This window comes from Triplophysa dalaica, chromosome 5 (genome assembly GCF_015846415.1).
Source record: "Triplophysa dalaica isolate WHDGS20190420 chromosome 5, ASM1584641v1, whole genome shotgun sequence".
NCBI classification, from domain to species: domain Eukaryota; kingdom Metazoa; phylum Chordata; class Actinopteri; order Cypriniformes; family Nemacheilidae; genus Triplophysa; species Triplophysa dalaica.
The window spans coordinates 7,066,116-7,080,149 of record NC_079546.1 but is presented as its reverse complement, the minus strand read 5'-3'; the positions used below and the strand labels follow the sequence as shown (position 1 = coordinate 7,080,149).

General features: G+C 40.4%; 1 protein-coding gene across 4 annotated transcripts in view; it reads left to right on the top strand.

Annotated features, from left to right (window-relative positions):
- The window catches only part of chchd3a (coiled-coil-helix-coiled-coil-helix domain containing 3a), a 53,313-nt gene that overhangs the window by 11,963 nt on the left and 27,316 nt on the right, over window positions 1-14,034 (top strand). For all 4 annotated transcript variants that reach the window (XM_056749356.1, XM_056749355.1, XM_056749354.1 and 1 more), the window contains one exon: window positions 1,846-2,014. In XM_056749356.1, coding sequence (XP_056605334.1) covers window positions 1,846-2,014 — 169 coding nt within the window. The remainder of the gene's footprint in view (window positions 1-1,845; window positions 2,015-14,034) is intronic.

Genomic DNA, 14,034 nt, shown 5'->3' with positions numbered 1-14,034 from the left:
GTGGTCTGTTTTGTTGGCCTGAGGATTACACCATCTTGTCCGCACACTTTTGACCTATTTTAGTGTGTAGAAACGCACACAATACCGAAGAGGGAAGTAATGATGGATGTGTTGTGCTGATTTGTATCCAGTTCAGTAGACTGAAACTGGACATGGCTGAAGTCACTCACTTTTTATCTCTGGAGAAAAAATTGCTCGATGGGGGATGCACATACACAGATGCGCGAGAAGACGACACAAACATTTATTTTACTTTCTATCTTTACTACCACCGAATGCAGTCAAATCTAAAGTAAAATACACTCACCTAAAGGATTATTAGGAACACCATACTAAGACTTTGTTTGACCCCCTTTCGCCTTCAGAACTGCCTTAATTCTACGTGGCATTGATTCAACAAGGTGCTGAAAGCATTCTTTAGAAATGTTGGCCCATATTGATAGGATAGCATCTTGCAGTTGATGGAGATTTGTGGGATGCACGAAGCTCCCGTTCCACCACATCCCAAATATGCTCTATTGGGTTGAGATCTGGTGACTGTGGGGGCCATTTTAGTACAGTGAACTCATTGTCATGTTCAAGAAACTAATTTGAAATGATTCGAGCTTTGTGACATGGTGCATTATCCTGCTGGAAGTAGCCATCAGAGGATGGGTACATGGTGCTCATAAAGGGATGGACATGGTCAGAAACAATGCTCAGGTAGGCCGTGGCATTTAAACGATGCCCAATTGGCACTAAGGGGCCTAAAGTGTGCCAAGAAAACATGCCCCCCACCATTACACCAACATCATAATTGCATTAATGAGAAATCGAACAGGTGTTCCTAATAATCCTTTAGGTGAGTGTATATGTTCGAGATCAGTTTTCACTTGTGTTTGGTAAAGACAAATTCAAGGTGGTTTTCCCCAATATTTCAGTCTGTTGCAATTATTAACTTTTGTGGAACTTTCAATTGCATCTTAGAAAATCTCCTGTTTGTGTTTGTTATGATACTGGTGTAATTATCTGCTCTCGTATTGCCCTTTTCAGCTTTCGCGTTTATATTTTTCCGGTTTCTTTTTTTACACGACCTGCTATTTGATTGAAAACAGAGCATCACAGATTATAGTTTGCCTGAGTTTACTTTACAAATCAAGCCTTCTGCTTAATGGTGCTGCGGTTGCTAGGCAACTGTGAGAACCTGGTGACGGCTCCTAACTCTCAACATTCCAGCCCAAAAATCCAAGTAGCACCACAGAATTATATCAAAAACATCAAACAAAAAAATACCTCCGCACATCTATTTAATAACTTTAAGTGAGCCAATCTATTCAAAATCTTACTTTAAATGAAAGTCCACCCAAAAATGAACTTCACCCATTTACTCACCTTCTTGTCATTTCAAAGCTGTATGACTTTCTTTCTTCACCAGAACACAAAAGAAGATATTTTGAAAAATGTTAGTATCCGAACAACAGCTTCACTTCTGTTGTATGGACACAAAACCAATGCAAGTCAATGGGTGCCATCCCTGAAATCATTCGGTCTATGTAATTGAGTATAGATACAAATTAACTTCTTGTTTGAGTTTCTTTTGAGCTTTTGATGGACTTGTTAAGAATGCATATCATACATAAAATGTCAATTTTTACACCCACAAATATGAATCGCTTTTTTGCCAGATGTTTAAAATGACATTCACTCCACCCTTATCAACAGCTAAGAATAAACAGTACCTTAATTCTGACTCCGTAATTATGGTTATCAGCAAAGCTGAAATAGATGCCATTCATATCCAGTTATATGTAGATGAGACCGTAGACCAGCATGGTATCTAATAGTGTCTGTATTCTTTATGTTCAGGCTGGAAAAGGAAAGATCCAAGGCCCATTCAGTGGCTCAGGCCCAGGTAAAGGATGAGGTGCGCAGGATCCTGGCAATGGAAAAAGCCAGTGCGGAGGACAACGTCAAGAACGCCATACTGAGAGAGAGAGTCAGCGCGGAGGACGAGAGATTACGAGCTCAGATCTATGTGAGTTCATAGTAAAACTTTACTGCATGACTTTGGCCTAGTTGTGGGCAGCTTAAGCATTGTTCACACTTTCAGTATGGTTTCACATCTTGTATTTAAGACCATCTGTCTGGATTTTGCAAATGTTGAAATTTGATCGGTTTATTCACACCATGTAGTCGATACCTGTGTCCTAATGATGGCCGGAGACCTAATGTGTCATTGTGGAAAAATGTACATTTTGCTTTTGAAATCTTATCTGACCTTTCAGACTGGAACATGTGCGGATTTCAGATCACATATGGATGTGGTTTAGGTGTAGGTAAAAATGGACTTTGTTTAAATAAATAGCAAAACTTATTTAAAGCGATAGTTCACTCAGAAGTGAAAATGATGTCATTATTTACGCTCAAGTTTATAAGTTTTGTCGTTCTTCTAACAGGAAGAAAGATATATTGATTTTTTTATATAACCAAACAGTTCTCAGGCACTATTGAATACTTTTGTAAATTTGGCTATGGTAGTCAATGGTGGCTGAGAACTGTTTGGTTATAATTATTTCAAATATATTTCTCTATGTTCGTCAGATCAAAGATTTTTAAACAGATTTGGAACAGCACGAGGTTGAGCCATTTCTGGGTGAACTGTCCCTTTAATACTGCCTTGAGCTTAAACAAATTTGTTCTTCTGAGAATCTGCATCTTTTTATGGATGTACCTTCTACCTGAGCTGGAGTAGTAATGATAGCTCTGTGACTGGATCTGATTGGCTGGTTGTTGGGACTATTGAAAGATTGTGCTATCTGATTGGCTGAGCTTGACTGACAGGGATGTTTGGGCACTTTCCCACATTCTTGTTTAAACGGAATGACGATTACAGGCAGTGGACATCAGCAAACACACATCATTTCTACACCGAGATGACAAAGAGACGCAATATGTAAATAAACTTTTGGCAAAACACGCAAACATACGCAACAGACATGCACACATTCAAAACAACGCGGCAGCATACACAAACATCAATATGTACTAAACACACAATTACATTAACCAAACGTCCACTGATTTACATCTTCTTTGAATTCTGTGCTAAATCACGCCAGTATAGACGGACATACCAGGGTAAGGTAATTTTATTTGCGGGCAGCCAAATTGCCCTTGTAAACACATTGTAGGACTAGAGGCCCCTATATTGTTTTGACAGGGCACAGATTATTTGAGCACGGAGTAAAAAAACGGGTTCCCAGGAGAACCGAAGCTGTTTACAAACGTATGGTATTGATTACATAGCTCATTTCACACAGTCATCTCTGTAATAGAAGAATGAATCATTTTTGGGGGAGATGGGCTGTAATTCACAGCTGGAAGGTGCGAGTGTGTGTGTGAGAGAGAGAGAGAAAATTGGGAAAACGTTATTGGGAACGTCGGGTAAATCTAAAGCAGAGAGAGGAGGGGGCAGCTTGGGGCATTTCGTGTGCAGGATTTGTTGTTTTCTTTTGATTTGTTGGTGCTGGGCTCATTACAAAGTTTGCTCTTTATAAGCCGGTCAGACATGGAGTAGAGTCACCTTAGGGCCTTTGACATTGGAAAATGACATTCTGGCTCTTCGGGATATGCTGGTAACATTTCCAGATTCCGTTATATCTGGATTTTGACTACATTTGGTCTTGGAAACAAATACAAACATAGATTACAGTAGGCCAAAAGAGACAATCCATTCTAATTCAATCTCCTCCTATTGCAATACAGTATAATATAGCGCACAGAGGCACAAAGCCGCCAGCAGTTGTCAGTGATACCAATAATGAATCATGCTGGAGTAACAAATTGCTATTGCATGAGTGTTACTCAATATTATGGGTTTATCAGGAGTCGGACTGCTGAGGGATGAAAGCTGTATCCTTCAGCACACTGGACCGTTACTACTAGCCAATAAAAATGCAACATAAGATGACGCAAAGGGAATAGGCGTTTAATTACATATGAAAGGATAAGGAATAGTTCAACAAAAATGAAAATTCTGTCATGATTTAATTTCAATGAATGGGCATTAGAGGACACTTCAAGTGCCATAAATGTAATGAAAATGCTACATGCAACTAGTTCAGTGCAACTATTGCTACTCAGAAAACATAGAAATGTATATTGAAAAAATTATATAAAAGCAGTGGTAGTGAGACTTTTGCATTCTTTCTCCTGCTTAAAATCTCTTGACATCATTCATCATAATGACATGAAAGAAAAGGGTCCAGATTCTCATTTTGCATTTAACAGAAAATAGAAAGTCATACGAATTTAGAATGACATGGTGAGAAAATGATGACAATTTTAATTTTGCGTCTACCGTTCTTTTAAACAGTCCTCCGCAACATCCGGCAATGCTTTGATGATTATTTTGCTGTTTTTGGTGCTCAGCTTTTATAAAATAGCCGTGCGGGTGTAAATAAGCATAATGGATCAATGAAGGGAAACGTGCCACGAAATACTTTTCCTGTGGGTGTGAAACAAACACACACAAGTCAATTAAGCGTCTTTTTTTCTTTTAACAGAAACTTCTCACTCACGGACATCATCACACGCATTTCATCCCTCTCAATTTTGAGTCCTTTCTGAGCAGTGCGTCTTTAATAGAATTTGAAGGCTTATCGCCCGATTCATAGCACTTTTTTCTCATGTAATCATTGGTTCTGACAGTGCTATCATAAAACTCTTTTCTTTTATTTCCCTTTTTTACCTCCTTGAAATGACTTTTTCCTCTCCTGAAAGGCCGAAGATACATTTCTGCCAGACGCACATTGCAATTTCCCGCTTTTCAGCCACAAATGGGAATTTCTGAAGACCTTCTGGTTTTGGTGGTTTTGTCGTCGAATAATTTGTGGGTCTATTGTGTAAACAGAAGTATTTTAGCATGCGTGTGTGCACCACCTGTGTTTTTGTTCGAGCAAAAGACCTCGTTGAATTAAAAATGGATTAAAACATCACCGCTGAGAATGCGGTTATTAAAGTGAGAGATATGGCGAGTTGATCAATATGTTATTCTTTTATCGCAAAGTACCGTTCAACCTGTTAGTAATTGGAAATTGAAATGAGTTTAAATAGCCTCCGAACATCAATATGTGTTTGAAATTCCTTGCTGTGGTAGTATATGGTTCTGCTGCTCTCAGCACGCTTTGAATAGATGGACCTTTCAAAGGCGATTTGTTAAGTCCTTTGTCCAAGTAGACTAGCTCCTTCCTCCGAGTGTGTTTCTGCCTGACTGCGAGGCGCTCAATCATTAAACATCAATCAGGCTTTGAAATGCGTTCCTACTGCGTTCCGCAGTGCCACACTTCAGCGTTTTCTGCAGTTTGCCTTACAAATGCATTAGCTGTATGGTACACGCTCACTCCTGGGACATTAACACGGACCAGCGGGTTTTTACGGCATTAGTCACGTTTTGGGCGGATAAAGCAGAGGTTGTGTGGAGATCTTGCTGGGATCTTTTGGACTTTCTATGTCAGTGTGACTTGGGTAGGTCTTGAACGTCAAGCTATGTTTAAAGTAGTTTCACTTTAACTTGAATATTTGGTTTTGTGTGAGCGCTCCAACCAGTTTAAAGCGTGAGAGTGAAGTCAATTTTAAGAAAACTGGGTACTTTGTGTTCACTTTTTGAGTTTTTAAAAGATCACTCGCAAGGTGGAAGATTAGCCGCTAGACGTAAAGTCAGTTTTGAATAGTTTAACCAGGTTTTCGGATTCCCCGCTGGTGGTTAAAATGTCTACCTTTTGCTCTGCCCCGCAAAAAAAATGCAGCCTAAAGGCCAAGTAACAAAACTAGCGATTCAAAGGTTGCGAACTATTAAGCTGACCGGTGGTAGCGTATGTGTATTTTATTTTCCTCTCCTACTTCAAGGAGTTATCGATCCCCCTCTCATCAAAATTCTGAACATGCTTCGGTCTCCAGACTCCGTTGGTCACGTACAATAGCACCGGGGAGTGCTTGCACCGGCGGCATTCTCCAGGAACAGCTTTCGCACCCCCAAATTAGCTTCTCCAATTATCTTGCCCGAGCCAAGTGCTCTGAGGTCTCTGTTCTGATGGCTGTCCTTCTTCTCAAAGCGATCGCTGACTCCCACCTGCAACCATAAATCATTTTTCTCAGAGCCCACCAGCTTAGTGGCAAAGCTCTGTTTTCTCCGGCAGAAAGAGCCTGCGTTTTGCAATGTGCTTTACCAAAGTTAGCCACGTGTGACTTTGGTTTAGAACGTTTAAAAGCCACTTTGTTCGATGGATGTAAAAATGGAGTTCAGATGCTGATCATTTACATTTGGGCATAGCAGACACTTAGTCATAAGTCATTTAGACTTATTGTGTATTCTTTTTGGAAATCAAACACATGACTGATCATAAGTTGAGCTAGAAGAAAACCTTAAAACTTGTATTTCCTCAAACTGCAGTTGAATCACATACAATAAATCACAGTCATTTGTCATTTTCACTCACATTTAAGATGAACATTGAGATAATTCTATTTCACAACAGATACTTATGCATAGATTTCTTTGCAACGCTTCGTGATTCGAGCACGGCGGTCATATCACTCAAAGCATAAATGCTGTCAGCGATTCTAGGCATTAATATACCCGTCAAGTCTAGTAGTGTTTGGATTTCAGCGACTCCGGCCTTCAAGCAATCGTGTAGGACAGCCAATCAATCACAACGCATATCATTTCATTCAGACACTGGCAAACCCTGGGGCAGACGTTTCAATCAAACCCAGAGTCATCAATCTCCAAGCCAGTGACCGATGCAACTTATTTGATGGCTGGCAAAGTGATTTGTTGGGACAAAAGACGAGATCGTCTAGCGAAAGCTCGCCAAATGTGTGCCTAAGAAAGCATGAAACACCTGGCCATTTCTCACGCTGTAAATCATGAAGGATCGTTGTTGTTTTTCTGCTTACCCCGAAAGTGAGGCCATCAAACATTTAGCAAAAAAGTATTACGGATTTTAAATGACATAAAGATGAAAACGGTCCTATTTTTATTCCATCATTTATTCACCCTCATGTCATTCAAAATCTGTATCTGAGGCTTATGTGGAACTCAAAAAAAGGTAAAAAAAAGGTTATAAGATGTTTTTATTTAATGGTTGTACTGCAGACGCCACTTCAGTTAAGCTTGTATTTCGAGATCACAATTGTCCACCTCTCTCTCTCTCTCTCTCTCTCTCTCTCCTCTTCTGCAGCCTTTAAATAGTGCCAGCTGCAGCAAACGTCCCCCTTGCAAATCTGCGTGCTTCAAACGCTGTTACATTTAGATACAGCCGACTGGGCCTGACTGATAATAACCCACAATTTAATTTCCCAGGTATTAAAGAGGACTTGCTGGTTTTTGAATTGGATGTACTTGTAGGTGGTATTTGGCCAAAATAAATCTCTCTCTTCCCTGCTCCAGAGATATGAGTTTCCTTCATGTCTTCAGTCTTCGGCGAAATAAACTGGTTCAATACAGGAAAGCTTTGTGTGTGCGACCTGTAGCATGACTGAACGGGCATTAGTATTCATTAACTGCACATGTTTTGCTTTGGAGATCCGTCGGTCATGCAGAGTGTTGCCACGTGTGATTGTTCCAGGTAAAGAGAAGTCAAAAAGCAGAGCTCGGAAAACGACGTTATACCAAGTTTAATTGAGTGTGCTTTGGGTTTATGGTAATGTGCGGATAACCGTGTACGTTCAGCATGAGAATTTGTGGGTGTGCGGATTGAAGGTTCACTAAATTAAACGCGTAACCGACAATCCCACTTTTTCGTTGTCTGTTTTCCCCCATGTCTTTTCAGCTCAGACTCCCCGCTGATTTTCCCTTGTTCGTTGAATTCTGTAGCCTTTGCTGCCCACACGCCGTGCCAGTGTTCTGAAAGCGGCCCTAATTGGCCGGGTCTCTGGTTGGCACCGGTGCACGCCGCTCACCCCGGCAGCTAATTGGCTCAGTTGGCCGCCCGTTTCCACGAGCTTCGGCCGGGGTTGGATTGATGGATGGCAGCAGGTGTCAGGAAAGCTGCTTTCTGACAGAGCAGCTTGTGAAGTCAATTTACAGCCCAAAAGGCAACAGGAGGGTTTCTGCATGTAGCCGTTTCTCTAGAGAGAGAAGGTATTTGAAAACACTGCTATTTTTGGACCTCATTTTAAAACTGGAAACTGTCTTTACCAAGTTATATAAAATGAAAAAAAAATCCCTTTCTCTTGGTGGCGGAGTTCCAGTCAGACTGAAATAAATGGCATATAGCTGGTATGATCTGGGCTTCTGTTATCGGCAGCCTTAATCCCTGATTATTACACTTCATTACGAGCGTGGATTCGCAATTAATGTTCGCCGGGAGCGTTGTCAGAGTTACAATGAGGAAAGTATATTTTTGACCTGACACTGAGGTGGAGGACAGTAGTGCGGAGAAAAAGATGTTGAATAGGTATGGTGTTGTTTTAACTCGACTGAAATCCCTTTATTGTCACTCAACCATATACACAGGTGCAACAGTAGGTGAAAACTTGGGTGCAGTTCCGACCAACATGGCAGTTTGACAGACATTTCTTGTACACATTTACACAGTAAACATTTCTGCACAAGTTTTACACCAGAATAAAACAAATGACACGTAATATACCTAATAATAATACACAACAGCAAATGTACACAATGTGCGTGGTGTACACAAGATAAAGACACATAATTTACAAATAACTAAATAAATATCAGCAAATGTAAAGTGTGTACAGTGATATAAAGTCTTATTACATTAAAGGTATAGTTCACCCAAAAATGAATATTCTGTCATCCTTTATTTGTCCTGTTGTCATTTCAAACCTCTAGGACTTTATTTCTTTTGCAGAACACAAAAGAAGATATTTGGAAGAATGACGTTTACCGTACAACGGCGCTACCCATCAAATTGCATTGGTTTTGAATCCATACAATAGAAGTGAGGGTACCGTCGTTCGGTTACCAGCGTTTTTTAAAACATCTTCTTTTGGGTTATGCGGAAGAAAGAAATTCATACAGGTTTGAAATGACTTTTTATTTGGATAAATATTGAGTTTGTTTGCATGTTTTTTGTGTAATAAGCTGTGCAATAACTGGCTAGATGTATTTTACCCCTTACTTAATTTACATAAGTCATGATTGAACATTTATCTGGGGGTGGCTGGGGCCTATCTGTTCTGAATGGACAAGTTCATAAAGGTTCTCCAGATGGACAAACGTCATTATTAGATTTCCTCTAAATGCCCACGTATTTCCTTGAATTGTCCTTTAACTATTCTTTGTGAACTTGGTGTCCACCAGCTGTGTCAGTTTCCATTTGTTCCGGATTAACAAAATACTATTACAAAAAACAACTTGTTTTTATTGCAAATGAAGAGAACACAGTCCTCTTTGAATTGAGCCACCCTGATAATTGCGGAGTGTGGTGAGAGTACAGCCCTGCTGTTTATTTGCCTCTTAATTGGGAAGATGGCCAAATGTTAGCAAAAGAGTCTTCACTCATGTGGGTGTTAGTGTTCAGCCATTGGTCACAGAAACACAGAAGAATCTTTAAGCATAAAATACATTTCACTCCCACTTTCTAGCTCTCAAAATAACCTGCGATAAATTCTGAAATATTTGTTCGGTTTTCAACTTAAATAAAAAGAAATTAACTCAATTTTCATATGTTTGCTGGGGCTGTTGTGAGTGGTTGCTAATGCACAGTGGGGTAACTTTGCTTTGAAAAGTGGTGGGGACAGAGATGACAAAAACAATACTTTTATCAATTATTTTATTTATTATATGTAGTGGGCTGTCCGTCCATTGGCTATTCCGCTTGTCGTCTCCAGCTCTCACATTAAACTTATTCCTATGACTGAAAATGTCACTTTTTCATTGGTTTACGCCTTTTTGTGGTTGGAACTGGAAGCACAGGCACCGCTAGTGCGGATGATGTACGCATACTGGCCGCGGTTCTGAAGTTGCGAATTTCCATCTTCACAAATAAAACTTACGACTGTGAGCAGCAGGAGATGTTGAGTAAGCAGCGCATCCTGTGTTTTACACCAGTTTTAGATGTTAATGACCCCTAAACAACACACCCCTTCTGCAAGCATTTCTTCCAAAAAGTGGTGGGGACATGTCCCACCCTCAAATCCCGCCTATCCTTATACATTGGTAATTGCGTCTTTCCAAGGTCAGAAGAATCCACCACCAGATCTGTTTTATATTCTCATCTTAAGATATGACTCGGTACGTCTTTAAATGCAAATCTTTGGATCTCAAGTCCCCTCACTCACCCAATAGTATATTTGTAAAAAAAAATAGCCAAAATACTAACACATATCTTGATATACTCAGCCTCAAATTTTTCAAATCTGTACACATTTTATTGTTGCACTGAAACTGTTGCAACCAAACAGTTCTGGGGCACCATTGACTACAATAGTATAAAACTAAGCTGTGGTACAGTAGTCAGTGGTGCCCCAGAATGGCTTGGCCACATTCTACAAAAAAATCTTCTTTTGTGTTTAACAAAACTAAGAAACCTATACGTCAATGATGGCAGAATTTTCACTTTCGCGTGAACTATCTCTTTAAGACTATTTAAACAAACCCCAACCCTAAAGATTGAACATTATGATCAACGCCTACCTTATCAAACACCTCCGAAATGGAAACTTCAATCTGTACGTGAACATTTTGCACATAATAACAAAAAGGAAGTTCTTGTAAATAAATGTGCTCACACAAAGCTCCCCCAGAGGGATAAATTCACTGGGATATACCAAAGGTAGCCCACTTTTACCCAGAAGACCCCAGTGGACATGAATATGTAAACAGTGCAATACAGCTCTACCTGAGGTCACACACACAGATGATAGAAGTCATGTGGTCATCGTCAGCACAAAATCCAAAGTCAGCACAAAGTCAGGGCAACCACAATTTTACCTTGACCCCTTTCGTATATGCATACTCTCCCTCTCTCTATCACTGTCTCTCTCTCTTTCTCTCCCATTCGGCCCGTTGTTCCCTCCAGGGAGAACTTTATTCCGAAAGCAATTGTTCAGCCTTTCAGCTTTCTCCGTGTGTCCTCTAGTTCAATATTAGAGAGCGAGGAACATTCTTTTGTTTTGTTCGGAATCTCTCTTCTCCATTGTCTGCAGGGGTGTCTCTCCTCTTTATTCGCCTGTTCTCTGGCGGTGGTAATAGATGGCTTAGTCCTCCTTAGAGACCGCTCTCTATGAACGTGACTGATGATTTGATTTCCCCGTGGTTCTCCCCATTTGGCCCGAGCAGAGATAACACGAGCCGGAAAGCGCTTCAGCCATCAGTTAATACCTCGGGCCGCTGATCAGTCAATTAATCAAAGCGTGTGATCAGGTCACTCAAAGCTGACCTGTAGAATGAAAGCTGTCATGCTGAGGCCTGGCACAGACAGGGATGCGGGCTCCTGCGCCTTGGTTATACACACAGTCATCCAGGAAATGGACATTTCTTGTTTTGATGGGAAACAAGACAACAGGAGAAAGAAAAAAGTCCATACCACAGTATTTTTTATTTGATCTTTTAAGGGACAGTTCACCCAAAAATCAGTCATGATTTACTTACTCTCGTGTTGCTCCAAATCTGTCTAAATGTCTTTTGTTCCGATGAAGAGAGAGAAAGATATTTGGAAGAATGCTTCTAACCAAGTTCTTGGCCACCATTGACTACCATTGTAGGAAAAATGATAATGGTAGTAAAAAGTGCACCAGAACTATTTGCGTTCATACATTCTTCAAAATATCTTTCTCTGTGTTGAGTTATGTACTGTATACAGATTTGGAACAATTTGAGATGGAGTAAATAAGGACAGAATTTTCACTTTTGGGTGAATTGCTCCTTTAACTTTTTTCCTGCAAGTGTCTTTACAACTTTATTTTTTAAACTGTCTGCTCCCCAGAATATTTTGTTGTATAAACATGTAAACATGCAGTATATCAAAATAAAGAACAGAACCTCTCCTTTTAAACAACAGAAATATTTTGTTCTAGCTTTATTTGTTTTTATCAACATGCAGGTGTTTCATAAACAAAAGCTGCAAAGTCGACTTTTTTCAGAGACTGTTCAGATCGGTGTCAATTAGAACATAGATTAAGTCCAACGATGCCCCTTAAGCTTGTTAACCTCTTCATTAGTTCATTATATTTTATAATTTCAACCGGTCATATTCGCTAACATGTGCATTAGTAATCTCTCAGCTCCTGGTTAACACATCTTATTTGCATGTTTTTTAATCCAAAGATGATTTACTTTTCCAGAACATGCATAACAGCACCCTCTATTCATAAATAAGAGAAAATGTTGTCAATTGCAATAAAAAAGTTGAACATTTGGGTAAAGTGAGTACGTTTAAATTTCCAGCCAAACTGTAACAGATGTGAATCTATTGAAGGTCAAACTTGCATACACAATATTTAAATGACAACATTTAAGGTCAAGTTAGTGCTTTTGACATGAGCATATGGAGTTACTTTGTCAATTCATATCGATCCAATGAAGATACTTCTTGACATGTGGACGTAGGAGTGTGTTCTTGTGTGTGTTTTAGGGCGCTGGATCGATCGTCGTTTAAGGGTTTACAGGGCATCCGAGTGGGGGTCTGTATGGAGGGATGCTGATTGGGGATTCGTTGTATCTGGTCCCTTTAATGGTATAGGACAGGCACTCCGGTTCACTGCTAATTTGATCTTTGCTCACAGAAAATGAGGCTCGAACCCCGTCGAGACAGTTCATTTTTATACCTTTCCCAGTAGAGGACTTGTCCGGTGCTACACAGGGGACCGTTAGCTCCTTCTGCCTACGCAAGAATATGACCTCTGACCTCCGCTCAGCATCCCTCCCAATTACCCACTGACCCTATCTGTCATAGCAGCACAGAATGCTGGGTAATATATTGTGTCTGCAAAGTTTTAGCAAGAGGAAGGAAGAATTGGCTGTTTGTGTATTTCAAAGCAGGATTGTGCTAAAGATGGTTTGAGGGGGGACTTCAAGGATTTTATTTGCATGTAATGATGCATAAATTGACCTTGTTTAAACTACGCAGGCGGTTTTTGCACCATTGATCGCCACCAGACGGTTTGACGGGATATTAATCATCAAATTTAGCATTTAAAGACTGCTATTCAAAGACTTTTTCAGATTCACCTGCTCACAAAGTCAAATATATTTCTCTCCAACATACTCATTTACACCTGCTCATAATGTCTTTTATTCCCTCTTCTCACTGCCAATTAGATCTGCGCAGGCTGGCTGCGACCCGACATCTGACCTTTGACCACCTGCGCCTGCTGGACGGGAGCGCTCCTGGCAAGCTTGAGTTTGTTATGGCAACTTAGTTGTCGATGATGGATGCAGGGCTCAAAGTAGCTCTGACCTTGCGCTGTTTGTCCGAGAGAGGTCACAGTGAAAGAGACAACGTTTAAAACAAAAAGCTTTGATTTGTTGTCATATGCGTGGGACTGCCAGGTCTCCGCGGGCAGCGGAGAGAGGCCGGTGTTTTTTTACGCTTCATTAAATGTGTGCTTACGGATTGAAGTACGCCAAACCTGGAACCGTATGAGCTCATTGTTATGCTTATGCTTTGGTGGGTTGACAAAGCAGAAAGCCGGATAAGAAAGTTTCAAAATATCCCATGATTCTCATCCCCTTACGCTGCACATAAGCCCACCTTTCGAGTTGCGTTCTCACGTGCTTAGACCGCAGCTCATGGCTAATTCAAAACATTGCTCTTCTTAATTATTCAGCTGCAGCTAATTGATATTCAGCAAGACACTTTTCCTCCTAAATCACCCGTTTAATTTGACCATGGGGTCTGCTGCACGGATGCCAGAGTCATCCTGCCGTATGAGAGCAGAGATTGTGTGGGAAGAGTCATGCTCATAATTAAAAGTTTTAGTTTTTACATGTTACATCTTTTTTTTTTCAGAGCGTATTAGCCGGAAAAACCAAGGCCCATCTGTTGCTTTGGGCAACTTTGCGTTCTCGTTTAGGGGATATAA